Genomic DNA, 15018 nt, shown 5'->3' on the forward strand with positions numbered 1-15018 from the left:
GTTGCTAATGCTTACTAATATTGCACCAAATTTTTTGGAATGCCAATATAGCGCGGCGACTATCATAGAGAAAATTTCTGAAAAACATAAAGTGATGACAAGGGTCTATGGGATAACATATTAATGTAGGGCTACCTGCCTTATATTTATCCTTTCTGTAGATTATTATTGGATAAGGCAACAGGAAATTGAGAATGCAATTTTATTGATAACAGTTGCTACTTTGTATTTTACCTGCGTGTGCTTGTGCTTTATTTCACCAAAACGTTTCTTTCCCATTCCTGTTCTCCAACAATGTAAAAGAAATGGAAATTTAGATAATCTAACATTGCCCCGTAGGGTTGAAGTGCATCTTGTAATATCCTAATAGGTCATATTACTATAGTCATTTCATGAATTACCAGTGAATAGTTTTGACGTAAATTCACCTATTCTGTGATAGAATTACATACTTCCTTCGTGCGTGTGTGTATATATATATATATGGTGTCGGGAATAGTTTGTATGCGTCTCAAAAAATCTATCAGCCAAGCTGTCTAGTTTATACAGGTTAGCACAGGCCGTCAAGTTAACCATGCTGATTGCCTGTGCATCAGCCTTTTTGTTTTTAATTGGCATGCTTTTATAAGAATTATATTAAAAGGGTTTACATATGTAAAAGGAAATACCCAAATTTGGCCTATGCTATAAATTGCCTAGTTTTATCCTGTGCTATACATTTATTCACACTCTTTTAGTTAAAAGGTCATCTTGTGTTTGCTTTACTCCACTATTAATGAAGCTCCACTGTGCAACGATTTGATTTCGTGCGTCAAAATGCTTCGAGGGAAGAGGTTCAAATTTATTCCCTTTTTTCTAACCTACGAGTAAAATTAGACTGTAATGTATAATGGAGAATCAGTTGCTCAAATCTGTATCGAATAGGATAAATCTGCTATTTCCCCCAATGTTTAATTGGATACAAAACAAAAATGTCGCGGCTTAGGCAAAATTGTGTATAAAATGAAATGGAGGATGTGATAATAAAATAATATAAAATAGATTCCACATTGATAGTGATACAAACCCTAATCCAAAACGACTGGCGTGAAGTGGGCACTGGCAACAGTGAGGCAAACAGGGAGGCTGTCCCCCGACAGTAAACGCGTCTCCTCCTACACCATTTGTCCACAAACATTAGCTCCTTGTTTTTGGTTAAATTCGAGTTCATCTGAATTTAAGATTTTATACGCGAAATAATTTTCATATGAAAATCAACTACTTGCATTTTAATAGATGATATATCTGACTATAACAGAAGCGAATTCAGGATTTCAACAGGATGGGTTCACCATTATTTTTAAGATAAAATATAAAATTTTATAGTGACATCAACTTGGCCGGCAAAAAATAATTAGGAATAAAGAAAAAAGTAATTAGATATAATATAAAAAAGAAAAACGTTTTTGCCTTTTGGGTAATTAAAAATAATATTAACAAGGAAAGTTAAAAGACTGCTTCAGAAATAAAGCAAAAAATGCAAACGTGCAGCAGGTCAGGTTCGATAACCCAACCTTGAGGAAGCAGACCCACTACCCAACTAATGCTCCATTCATTCTAGTTTGACCGTGAGTTCCTTCAGTTACTATTAAATTTATTTTAAAATTATACACATAATATATCAAATTTAGTTGAGTGATCATAGATTCACGTGACCCAACTTTTCTGTGACTATACAATTTTAAAAGTAGATGAATTTAGTGCTAAAGAGTTAAAAGGTTAAATCTGCTTCAACCTTTTAGTTCTTGCTCTGCTGTTTTCATTTCAAACTCTATTATAGTTAAGGGCGGAGCGAGGACTTTTGCTAAGAGGATTCACAAAAGGTAAAGAGACTATCTACAGCGAGACTCAAACTGTCTCAAGGGCATTCATAACTCAAGATTTATACATAAATAAACAAATTGATCTTAATTTCGCTACAAAGGGGGTTCAAACCCCGTGCACCCATGTAGTTTCGCCCCTGGTTACAGTGTATGTTGCTTTAAAGTTAAAAAATTAGAAGGCGGATCCCACAGAAAGAGGAGGAGCAGGACACTGAGCTTTCAAGTACCAAAAGTACCATCATATTTTATGTGAAATTGTTATTTTCTTGCACATGGCTACTACACTAATATGTCAATTATTGGGGTGAGAATAGCTGGCATTTCTTTTTTCTCTGCCTTGTTTTATTGTAAATCCAAAGGCAGGATTTCAACTCTGGGTTGTTCTCTAGTCTCTTCACTCCTCTGCTGTAGGGCCTCCCCCCTCCACTTTCTTATATGCTATAATAATGAAGTGCAAGTGAACATGATTAGTACCCATACTAGCTAGAATAGTTACTTCCATAATTGTGATAACAGCAACTTAAGGTGCTTCGATTTCAAATACTTAAAAGAAAAGTCAAATTTGGTGACATAATGATCTATTGATTTGAAACTTTTAGAGTACTTATTAGAAAGTGAAAAAACAAAAATATAAAGTTAAGATCGATCGTGGTATTAATTTCCAAACTCGCTTAAATTAAAGAAATCAACTAGAGATTGTTTTTTAATCTATCATGAGGTTCAAGGTCCTTGCTAGTTGCTAGCTTGGCATGATTAGTAGTAAGTAGTCTGTTGGTTGCATCAAGTGGATTTGGATAGCTGAAGAATAAACTGGTGATAAAGGTCTGAAAAATGACTGGACAGAGAATTTTCACTAATTACTGCAATTTTCTTAAATTTAACCATCCGTATTCGAAGTTCATTGGTCCGATTAATTCAAATTCGACATCGACAAACTCGTTAAGGATAAAAGGTTCCTACCAAAAACTTCTCCATTCTCGTGGCTCAAACCAAAAACCCCTAATTAAGGGTAGATTAATCCCAATCATCCCACTAGGCCACTGCACCCCTCGATGGTATTATGAACGTTAACCATGAGATAAACTTAAGGAAATAGTTATCCTCAATTAATATGAGTTTGTGTGTTTATATTCTTCATTTGAGTGAACAAAATTATTCACTATCGATGGGAAAATTCACTCCTTTTTGCGCAGACAACGAGAATGTCAACGTACTTTAAAAATTGAATCAGAATATATCTGTTTAGCTAGGAAATTGATTCTAGATTGTCTCCACTATTGATGTAAAATGAAAGACATTTGCCCCTCAGGAATCAGGAAGGTGAAAGCAGGGTAATTTCCGTCCTAGTCTGAAGTGATTAATTGGACATGAAGCTTAAAAAGTTAAAGCAAATTTTGATATATAAGTTAAAGTATATATATGCAAAATGCTAATTAGTTATCTTATAGTCCGTTTGGCCTACCTTTCGGGAGACCAAAAATTCTTATTTTAAAAAGTGAGATGTTTGACCAAGCTTTTAAGAGAAAATAAATGTTTTGACGTAAAGAAGTTGACTTCCAGCTTTTTAAAAAGAAATAGTAGCTTTTTCTCCAAAAGCTTGACAAACAATAGTTGCTGCTCAAAGGTGTTTCCAAATTGATTAGTCAAATACAATCTGCTTTTCACTAACAAAACTTTTTTGAAAAGCACTTTTCAAAATAAGCTAATTTTAGAAATTTAACCAAACAAACTATTAATCTCTTTTCTGCTGATCTAATACTCTCTAAAATTCAAGCATATAACAATGTAAATGTAAATAATTGCAGATAATGTTATCTTTTTGTATGCAGAGGCGGATCTAGGATTTAAACTTTATGGGTTCAACCTTTTAAGATTCTTAGTTGAACCCATTATATTTTATAAGTTATGGGTTCATGTCTACTACTTATGACAATTTTAATAAATTTTTACACATAATTTATGTTCCGCGTAGAAAGTTGGGGATTCAATTGAACCCCCGGCCTTAAGGCTACATACGCCCCTGACTGTATGTAACTTATATGGATGAACACATAATTTTGGATATCATCCTAGAAATTCTCTCTTGGTTTAGAGATAACAGACTAGTTTAGAAAAGAAAAAGAAAAACCTCAGTCTGTAGAACTATGAGATGTAAAGGGTACTTAAAGTAGTTGGCAATAGTACATTCCTGTACACCCAATTCTTCGGTTGATTTGACAACCAGGAACGGCTTTTGATAATTCTATATGAACCAAAAAAGTGATCGACTCGGTTGACTACTTTGATTTACTCTGACCATCAAATGATATTCAATCCTCTGTTGTTAGAAGTTTAGACCAATATTATACTTTTACAAATAATATAGAGTTGAGAATAAATGGTAGCACCGTACGCCCCCCTGCTCTGTTGAGAAGCACGTTATTATTCCCAGAGAATAATTTGCGGTGTCATTCTTGATTAAAAATCTTATGCTTTAACCTAGTATTTATATGTAGAAAAAAGACTTTTTTGGTTCTCATTCATTTGGATATTCGTTTGGAGTCTGACTAAATTAAATTTGCGGAGTGAAGTCTTATTACGAGGGATAAAAAGCTTTTTATCAAAGATGGTTTCATTTCCCGACTCAAATATGAAACTTATGATTAAAAATAGAAGAATACTTACCGATTTACCGCAATCTTAGGTGGAACGATGAAAATACCTATGGTGTATGGACAAACCATTATGCTTTCCTACAAGGCATTGAATTTGTTACTTTAGGATATGAAATTATGCCTGTCATATTTATATCAAGCATTCCTGGTTTAGAATAGTTACACCTCGAGCCAATTTATTTTCTAAAACTATATAGATCTCATGGGGAACTTTTTTACGTTGGGTGTGCGAACAAAATATCGAACAAAAAATAAGCATTCTTATAGGGTGTTGGATCTTCTTAATGATGTGAGACGCTTTTGAAAAATGAAAACGTGCTAATATAGGAGAATTTCAACGACATTTTATTCATAAGACCTATGATTATTTTACTTTTAGCCAAAAGAAAATCTTAAGTAGGGGATAATACTCAAAATAGGTTTAACCAAAATCAGCTTCTAAACGCCTGCGGGGTGAAAAAACCGATGTAAAATGGCCTTTTTTACAACGATGTGGCGGAGAGCGTGATACACGGTGGTGGCGCGTGACGGCTTTGACATTATCACATCGACTGTTTTACTGGGCCTTGATGTGATAAAATTTGAACTCCTCCCATTTTACTGTTAATATCAACATTTTTTGTTGTCAAAATAATATCATTTATAAAGAAAATCTATGATTATTTTAAACAACTTAGCCTTAAAGAAAATCGAAGAAAAAAAATGAAAAATTAAGTAGAAAAAGGAAAAAACTGAAAAAATAAGGATGTCGTTAAAGCCGAGTTGCTTGTTTGGAGAACTCTTTGAGAGTTGTTTAAGCATTAATTCTTTGAGTTGATTTGTAGAGCATTCTTAAAATTTGGAGGGTTTGACTTAAAATGGGTTTCTCTAGAATTCTCGATTGTTTACAATGGATGAACTTTGTTCTATTTGGTGTTAACATTTGGGTTTGTTTGGATTAGATTTGAGCAAGTTGGTATGAACTCCTAATGAAGATGATGATGATGATGATGATAATGTTGATGAAGATGAAGGAGAATTGGGTATGGGTTTTCAGATCCATAAAAATGGAGTATGGAAAATTGAGAGATTTTTTTTTTTTGAAGAAGAAGAGTAGATGGATGGAGAAAGAGAAATTAATAAAAAATGGGGCGAAATTAAACACGTGGCACGTGCGTGTGGACAACCCATTTGCGAAAAATTTATTCGGGGGGTAATGGGGCCTTAAGGTGTGTAGTTGGGATTTTTCGTTGGGGGGTATTTTGAGTATTATCTCTCTTAAGTAGAGCAACTGAATCGTGTCGAGCCGAGCTTGAACTCTTTGAGATATGAAGTGGCCTAAAATGGGGTTTGACTCGAGTCTCGACTCTTTACAAAGCCTAACCGGAGTACTTAACTAGTGCTTTTGCTTCTTGAAATATTAGTTCATAATTTGCCATAATAAAGAAAGTTTGCTATTACAACCCATTTTAAAATTAATTATCTAATGTATTCGATACTCACTAGATTTAATGTGATTTCATCTCGACTCTCAACCCCACATTAGCTAAAGATCTTTCCAAGTGCCAAATGTCCTGGGGATCGACGATATTATCCTAGGATTGGTCGCCTACGCCTAGTAAAGGAGTAAAATAAAGGCAATGTTTCAAATTGCTCATAATTGAGTCCACAGGAAGTCGTTCCCCTCACTTTTTCATACATAAAGCTGACCTTTAACAGTTAATTACGTACTAATAATTCGCTGTTTGCTTATTTTGCTTTGGAATATAATAGCATGCTCTTATGGACTATGGTACAGATACAAGTGACTTTAGTTATAACGAAATTGGCAAGTATTATGATGCATAAAATATTGGTTCTGGATGCATCCTTTCTGTCATTCTTCTTTTGTTTGTCTCTAAGCTAATATTCGATGTAGAAGAAATTGCAAATTTCCGTCATGAAATTTTGAAAAAAGAAGTTAACTTGAATACACAGTGCTAGCAGTTCTGAATTTTTTTCACGACACATCTATAGTCCAACTTACTTCTCTATCGATAAAATGTAGTGCCTTGGAAATATGTTATGGCTACGAGCCAATACCAAACTGTTGTACGAATTTCTATTAGCCAGAGAGAGAGAGAGAGAGAGAGTGATTGGGATACAAAAAAAGTAGTTTACTCTATATGTCTTTTGAGTTCATAATTAGTTTTCGTGTTAGGATATTGTAAAGAAATAGATCATTAGCTTGCTCAACCCCAAATGTAGCCATCATCGTGTAAAGAAATGGATCGTAGGCCCTAATTCAACACATGTTATCATGTAAAGAAAGCTAGGCTCATGATCCAACTTTTTACATGGTGTCAGAGCAGGACCCATCTCACCCGATGTGGGCCCCTAAATTAAATCGCACTTTGAGATGTCGATCACAGGTGTAAGGTGGGGTGTTGAAGAATGAAAAAAAGTCCTCATCGGTGGTTAATGAGATGGGTGATCTCTTATATGCAAATCTCTCCCTCATGTAAAACTTTGAGGTTGAGTTAGGTGCATGATCCATTTCTTTTATGCTAATGTAACTTCAGCATGCTAATATTAATCTTGCGCAAGAAAGATGAAATTCCAAATAGATCATAAAAGGATTAATTAGATAAATTCTCTACCTTCCTTCAAATCTTGAAAATGTGGATTCATACTAACTCAAAGATTTTGGATTTTATGTCAATATCGAAGAAGAAAAAATAAAAGGTTGGATATATCAAGAAAGAAGTAACGTAAACTCAAGTTACTCCGTTTAATTCACAGTTTGGCTACAAACTTTTTTTCTTCAATAGGCGATAAACACCAAACACTTTAGTTTCTCCCTTCTTATAAATAAACCAAAAGGCCCCAATTTAAATGTAGAAAAGAAATTTTATAATAAACAACAAAACGACAAAGTGAAAAAAAAAAAACTTTTCATGATTGTTTGATCCATTAACCGTTCAAAATTATCACAGTATTATTCAATCTCTCCCAAACATAGTGCCCTACATCTCAATATACGAAAGATTTCCAAAATCACGATTTTTGGGTTTAACAAAAGCCATTTTACAAACCAACCAATAGTTTCAAAAAGGGCACAGACTCAATAAAGAAAGATATTTAGGGTTATGGGTGAAGTGACCAAGTGAGTGGGTAGTTCTTTTTTGGCACCATTCAAACCTTCTTTATTTTTTTTGACAGATAAAGTGGACGCAATTAGGCAAAAAGAAACAAAAATTCTTCACGGGGTTAGGCTTTCACGGAAAGAAGAACAATAATTTTGGTAAATTAAGAAAGGAGGTCCAAACATAGAGAAAAATATATCATTGTCGAAACCAACCCTAATTAAACTTTTTTTCATGTCTTGACTCATAGTGCTTGTCTATATCAGACAAGGTATGGAGATTAGTTTTTGAATTTGGTGCCCCATTTTAGCTCCATCTCTTTAAATTTAACAAGATATTTCTATTGCGGTCTATCGTCCTTTTTGTTTCCTATTTTTAAAATTTATCTTCCACTCAAGTTACAATGCGTAGTGTCACTATAGTGAACTGAAATTTTCATGATATGCCCAACAAGTGGCTTTTTTCTTTTTTAAATCAAAGAGATTGATGAACTTTCTCTATTTGTGAATCAACTACTAATGTCTTATAGCTTGATGGCTTTATGTTCCACAAGCTAGCCTGTGATTTATTTATTTTCGCTAAAACCAAGCTTTATTTATCATAAGTAATGTTACATAGTGGAAATCGAACACATTCAGCACCTAAACACAAGTGAGCAGCTCCCATAGTAGTACAAGACAACAAAGGTAAAGTACAAGACGGAGGGTTATTTAATAGTAGCAAGGCGAAATCATCCAGTAAGGCCAGAGACTTGCTATCGATAACTCTTAGTTGAAAATTGAAATATATATGTCTTCGGTTTGATTTCATTGAATATCTTTACACACAAAAGTCTAAAGAAATACTAAGGAGATTTTGATCTTCCTATGATTTTTTTTAAGAAAAAGAGAAGGCAATAAAGTAGGGTTGCATGATGAAAAAAGAAAAATACAGGAGAATGCCATATTATTCACATTTTCTACTGTTTCAAGCTTCTTCCCAGTGCCTTCTTCAATTTGTCCACTATGGGCTTCCATAGTTCCATGTGTTACACGTCGTATGAAACTTAAGCTGATTATCACCCACAGTTATGATGAAATAACCGGGATTCCTTCAATTAACCTTAATTAGGGATATTAGATGCTAGTCCTAAGGTATAACAAGCTTTCGATAAAAAATGTCTAAACGTCCTTTAATAAACCTATTAAATGCAAATCTAAATTAATCAAATGATAAAGAATTTCAAATACCGAATCTAAAGACAAACGAAAGCATATTAACTCGTTAAAGGCGACTGATCGAGGCGGCTATTTAGCCCGCCTAAAGAAAAATAGCAAATATGTGTTCCTCACTTCCTCCTATAGTTAAAGAATCCACACATAACAGAAAGGCAGCAGTTAACTGTTTGAAAATTCTGTAACATAACCTATGGTGGTTCATTAAAAAGATAAATAAAATAAAAGATTTGAGCAATAACTTTACAACTTCTCGCTCTTCTTTAATTTATACGTACAATACACAGTTTACAATTTAAGCTGCCCCTGTGACCCTATTAAGTGTGCACCGTTTAAACAACATTTCAAGACTATTAATATTGGAATAATCTTCTAAACACTGGCTCTGACAGAAGTAATAAGGGACAAAAAAGAACTCTTTATAGTTCTTTCTGTGGACAAAATTCATTTCAGTTCACTGCATTTATCCCCCAACCTTATCTCTTTAATTTCTACCTAGGTCCCCTAGCTTCCTATCAAAATCACCACAGGCCAGATTTTGCCAATAATAATGACAAAACTTATACAATAATTTAGAAAAACCTTTTGGTCTGACCTTAATAATAAGAAAGGGAAAGCAGAATAATTAATTTTCTCTGTCAATTGACCATTTCTTCTGATTTGCAATACTAATCATATACTGTAACTGAACGATAGAAGATGAACAATTTCATGCTGGAGGTACCACAAAACGAACAAGGTATTATCTGGCAAAATAATGCAATTCAAGTTGGGAAGAAAATTTGTTGTAATAAAGAAGAGCCAATTTGTTGTAATAAAAAGAAGTTTATAAGTTTATATCAAGACACCGAAATAATGCAATTCAAGTTGGAAAGAAAATTCACATCGTTACTAACGTGTTAGACTAACAAGTTGTTCACCAATTTTTATACCTGGTCCCATTAAAGTTAGGTATATCAGTCAAGTTATAACACTCTGCTTTTAATAGAAAAAATTGTTCCGTCCTTTTGATTTCTGTTTTGGGAATTATTGAGACCCTAATGATTTAGAGAGTTGATATTGAAATGAACTCACATCATGTTGGTCGAAGTGTCAATTTCAGGTTGAAAAAAAGAAGTGGAACCCTTTCAGCAATTTGTAGGGTCCCTTCCAGAGCCAGTCTTTCAAGCTAAAAAATCTGACTTTCACTATTTTTACCATATTTTAATGGGTACGAAAAGACTTGTTATTTGAAATTAATGTTATCCGAGTAAAATGGAAACATTAGACGCTTTACATGAACTATTATTTTCAACTTTTATCTTATTTTAAAGCGAAAATTTAGGATATGACGAGCATTTTCAAATAGTGCAAGCTAATCAATGGCACATATTGTACTTTGTCATGCCCAAGCTAATTGTTTGAAATTGAGTTGGGTGTCAAAATCACGTAATTTCTTTGTCAAACTATTGTAAAATATATTAGGTATTTAACTTAGTCATTTGATAGTAAGTGCATATGATCTTATCCAAACTTTGAATAACTGAGGTCAATATTTGGTATATTACTATGAAAGTTAGTGAATCGTGCCAATTATTAATTGGATGGACGGAAAAATAAAAGGATAAAAAATCTAATTGCAAAACTCTGATAACCGGCAATAATTTAAACGGAAATGATTTATAATACTATCAAAAGGGGAAAAAAATCGACCTTCACAAATCACAATAAGTGGTAGCCCAGTTACTCTATGCAACTAAATAAGTTCATGAATATTTGAGTTTAACTTCATATACTGATAAGAAAAAAGTAACCTTTTAAAAAATAATTGTAAACGAGTATTCGTAGTAAGTAAAATTATTTATGTGAAGAATAAATAGCAGCTTGCTGTAACAATTCGGATTACACCATTAATTTATTTCTATTATTAAAATATAACATTAATTAATTCCTGAATATTTAACCATTTGAGTCAAACATGTGAACTAATTATGTAACGGAGATTTTTTTTTTAAAGTAATGGAGCTAGAAGAAGAGTATACTTTAATGTATTTAGTGGAATAAGTAGCATTTTTTTGTGCGGAGTGCCCTTCAAATGCACTGGTCTTTAATTTTTACCCTTCGCCTAAATTTCTTAGATTTCAGGTTCAATCCTCAACTCAGTCAAAAACTTATAAAAATTTCGCAAGGTAGAACTTTGCCTATGAAACTCTGCCAAAATTATGTCTGCCTTGCGAATCCAAACTCTACCTTGTGATTTTTTCTTAAATTTTTAACTGAGCGAGAGTTTAAACCCAAAATCAAGAGATTCTAGCTAAGGACAAAAATTAAAGACAGTTATTTTTATGAGCAAAAATTAAAGACCACCCCAAGGATATTCCTGCGAATTGCCCAATAAGTAGCCAACCCAAAAGGAAAAGAAAAGGGGTTTGGACACGTGGATCTAGCCGAAGTTCATGAACACAAAAGGAGCAAGTCAGAGTCCAAGCTCATGTTATAATCCATGCTTTGTCAGTGGTCAAATCTTCTATTTTAGTTCACATGCCTAATAGTAGAAAGAAAACGCAAAAGAAAACTACTTAATACTCTTTAAAAATAACATGGTAACCCCAAAAAATAATGTTCTCACCGTCCTAATTTGTGTAATATTATTCGACTGAACACCAAAATATGAGAAAATAAAATTCTAAAATTTTATAATTTATTGTTCTTTGATATTTATTTTGTGAGATAACACTAGATATGTTGTTGTTACAACACTAGATATGTTGTAGTTGCTGTTCTTTTATATTTATATGACGATAAAATTATGTTATTAAAAAAAAGAATTTCAAATTAATTGTTTTTAAATATAAAATTCGAACTATTTTTTTTTAACACACTTACAAAAAAGAGTGTCATCAGTAATGACAGCAAATGTATCCATTACTCAGATTTTATCTTATTTTTAAATATCATACAAATATAGCGCTTAAAAGAATTATCCTGAATTTTAGGATTCAAGTCTAATGTCTTTACTCATATATTGATCAACTTTACAATAAAACCTTAGATCGTCGTTTAACATTTGTAATAACTTATAAATTTTAGATGTTGTCAAAGCTTTTTCATAAAAAGAATTTATTTGCCTAAAAAGTACAGTCAAACCTCTCTATCACAAAGACGTGGTTGTGAATTCAAAAAATTTTCAAATGTTATGTAGAACCGAATATACACCTATAACAAGATTGACATTTAAATAATACTTGCTGTTATAGGTAAAAAAGATGCATAAAATCTAATTTTCATTTTTAATTGTCAAATTCTAAGCTTAATCACACTTTGTATAATGAAGGAAAATCAGTTAATGATGAAAATATATATATTCATATGATATTTTTTGTCATAAATAGTGTACTAAATGATCAAATATTTGATCAAAATTTCTACTCTTATTATTGGTAATCATAGATATTCTATTTTTATAAAGATGACTAATTATTATATTACCAAAAAAAGAAGATAGCTGTTATATGGGAGCTAATTTTACAAAGAGTGTACTGCTATAAAGTTGGTTGTTGCCGCTATAGATGAAATGCTAATATAGAGAAGTAAAATATAACATAAAAAATCAGTTCCGAAAAATCTTAGCTGTTATATAGAGATGTTGTTAGATGCGGGTCTTAGTTATAGAGAGGTCTGACTGTATATTTAAACTGTGGTCTAAAAAATTCATTTATTACAGAAAAAAAAGATGAAAAATATATTTAAGTATCAAATAACTATCCAAAAAACGATAATCAACAAAAATTTCTGAACAGTAACATAAGTAAAATATAAAAAAAAAAGAAAAAGCAACAAACAAAAATAAATAGAGTATATGTTAGCGCGGAAACGATTAAAAAAACACAGTAATTAACGTGGTTCGGATAGATGTGATCCTAGTCATCGGAGAACGGCCGACACTTTTATTAATACCAAGGGAGAAAGTAAGTTACAAGATTGAATACTCTTAGATTCTATGTTTTGTGCAACTTAATAAATCCTAGTTAGCATGTATTTATACTACTAGGTCTAATCCTTTCCTAGAAAAGATCTAAATCCCAATCACACTCGAAAACTAACAGAGAAAAAAAAGTTTCCTTTTATTTCCTTCCTCTTTTAAGTAGAAATTGTCTTGAATATCTTCTTAACTTCATAATCTCCACCTTGAGATGAATTTCGAGCTTCCATATTCTATTGATTATAAACTTAAGAGGATTTAAACACCATATTCTATATCCTTTTACCCCTTCAGCATATCCCGTTAATAAATTTTTTCGAGCTCTAGGTTCTAGTTTTCCATCACTTAAATGATAATATGCGGGACATCCAAAGATTCGTAATTACGAGTAATCAGACGGTTTACCTGACCATACCTCATTTGGAGTTTTGAAGTCAATCGCCGATGCTGGAGAACATTAACAACATAACAAGCAGTATTTACTACTTCCACCCAGAACTCTTTAGGCACCTTGGCATTAGAGAGCATACATCGTGCTTTCTTAAGAAGAGTGCGGTTCATCCTTTCAGCTATTCCATTATATTGTGGTGTGTGCCTAACAGTTCTATGCCTCAATACACCATGAATCTTGCAGAAATTGTCAAACTCTTCATTGCAAAACTCCAATCCATTATCTGTTCGAAGACACTTAATCTTTCTGCCACACTGATTTTCAATTAATATCTTCCAGTTTTTGAATTCTCAAAGACATCACTTTTAGCCTTTAAGAAGTATACCCAAACCTTGCGTGAAAAATCATCAATGAAAGTAAGAAGATACCTCTTTCCATCCTTGGATGGAACCTGAGATGGACCCCATAAATCTGAATGAATGTAGTTAAGTACCCCTTCAATTTTGTGCTTGTCTGTGCTAAAGCTGTCCCGTTTATGATTTCCAAGGACACAATGCTCACAAAAATCAAGTGTTCTAATCTTCTCACCTTTCAAAAGGTTTCAGTTGCTCAAAATTGCCAACCCCCTCTCGCTCATACGACCTAATCTCATATGCCACATCTTAGCCTTGTCATCATCTCGATAATCGCTATAGTCAGTAACATTCGCAAGTACCCAGAATGGTGTCGCCCATAAGTACATAAAGACCACCCTCCAAGCTTGACCTTTAACACGACTCGTAAAAGCCTTTGGTCACCTTGCAGATTCCACCTTCACCCGCATGTTTATATCCGAGCTTATTAAGAGTACCAAGAGAGATCAGATTCTTTTTCATATTAGGAATGCGTCAAACATTAGACAGTGTTCTTATGATGCCGTTATGACACCGTATACGGGCTGAACCAATGCCTGCTATTTCACATGATGCATCGTCACCCATAAGTACAGTCCCACTCGTCTGCTCAAAGCTAGTAAACCAATCTTGGCGAAGCACATGCGAAAGGTACAAGTTCGAATCTAACATCCACTCGTGTCTCCGAACGTCCTCTCCGTTGCTGCTTAAAACATAATCTTCTTCGTACGTCCGAGTTACCCGAACCGTACGATGACCTGGTCATTGCTTTATCAATCTTCTTATTCGGGCAATCCCTCTCAAAGTGACCCTTTTGATGATAACCCCAACATTCATCATCCTTCCTACTCGCCCTTTTCCTAGACTTTGACCTAGCTTTTGATTTGTCTCTCTCTCTCTTTGGCTCGAGCGACCTCTAACTGTCAAATCCTCACCATGGTCCTCTTTCTCACCATTGTTGATATGGTTTCTTAATTCATCCGAATTCAATGCATGTCTTACCATCTGTAATGTGACAACTTCCTTACTGTACATCATTGAATTAACTACGTCTTTTAGTAGGCGATAATGAAAACAAGAGAGTGCACGCTAGTTCTTCATCTCCCACTTTAAAATCAGACAGTAGTAAGATCCATAGCCAATTTATTAAAATCATCAAGACGATCCCGTAAAGTTGTACTGTCTTCATCTTGGGCGTGTAAACGCCGCCTTAACAACATTCAGCTTGTTACCGATTTCTTTTCCGTGCAGATTCAAGTTTCTTCCATAAACTCGCAACATTTCGCATCGACTTCACTTAACACGTCGTCCGATAAGGATAATCGAATCTGGCTTAAACGCATCCATCTCAATCTTCTACTTCTCGGCCTTGGTCATATTTTTTGGATACGAGTCGTCCAAAGCCTGGACTGATCCCTCTCTCCGCAACAACGCGATGAT

At 33.6% G+C, this 15018-nt stretch overlaps 1 protein-coding gene across 1 annotated transcript in view; it reads right to left on the bottom strand.

Annotated features, from left to right (window-relative positions):
* The window catches only part of LOC132062092 (probable E3 ubiquitin-protein ligase LUL4), an 18803-nt gene extending 4794 nt beyond the window's left edge, over positions 1-14009 (bottom strand). Inside the window, exons 1-3 of the mRNA XM_059454736.1 lie at positions 13984-14009; positions 13578-13710; positions 13201-13500 (exon numbers count right to left, since the gene is read on the bottom strand). Of these exons, the coding sequence (XP_059310719.1) occupies positions 13201-13500; positions 13578-13710; positions 13984-14009 (459 nt within the window). The remainder of the gene's footprint in view (positions 1-13200; positions 13501-13577; positions 13711-13983) is intronic.
* Between the last annotated feature and the right edge of the window lie 1009 nt (positions 14010-15018).

The sequence above is a fragment of the Lycium ferocissimum genome, chromosome 7, assembly GCF_029784015.1.
Source record: "Lycium ferocissimum isolate CSIRO_LF1 chromosome 7, AGI_CSIRO_Lferr_CH_V1, whole genome shotgun sequence".
In the NCBI taxonomy this organism is placed as follows: Eukaryota; Viridiplantae; Streptophyta; class Magnoliopsida; order Solanales; family Solanaceae; genus Lycium; species Lycium ferocissimum.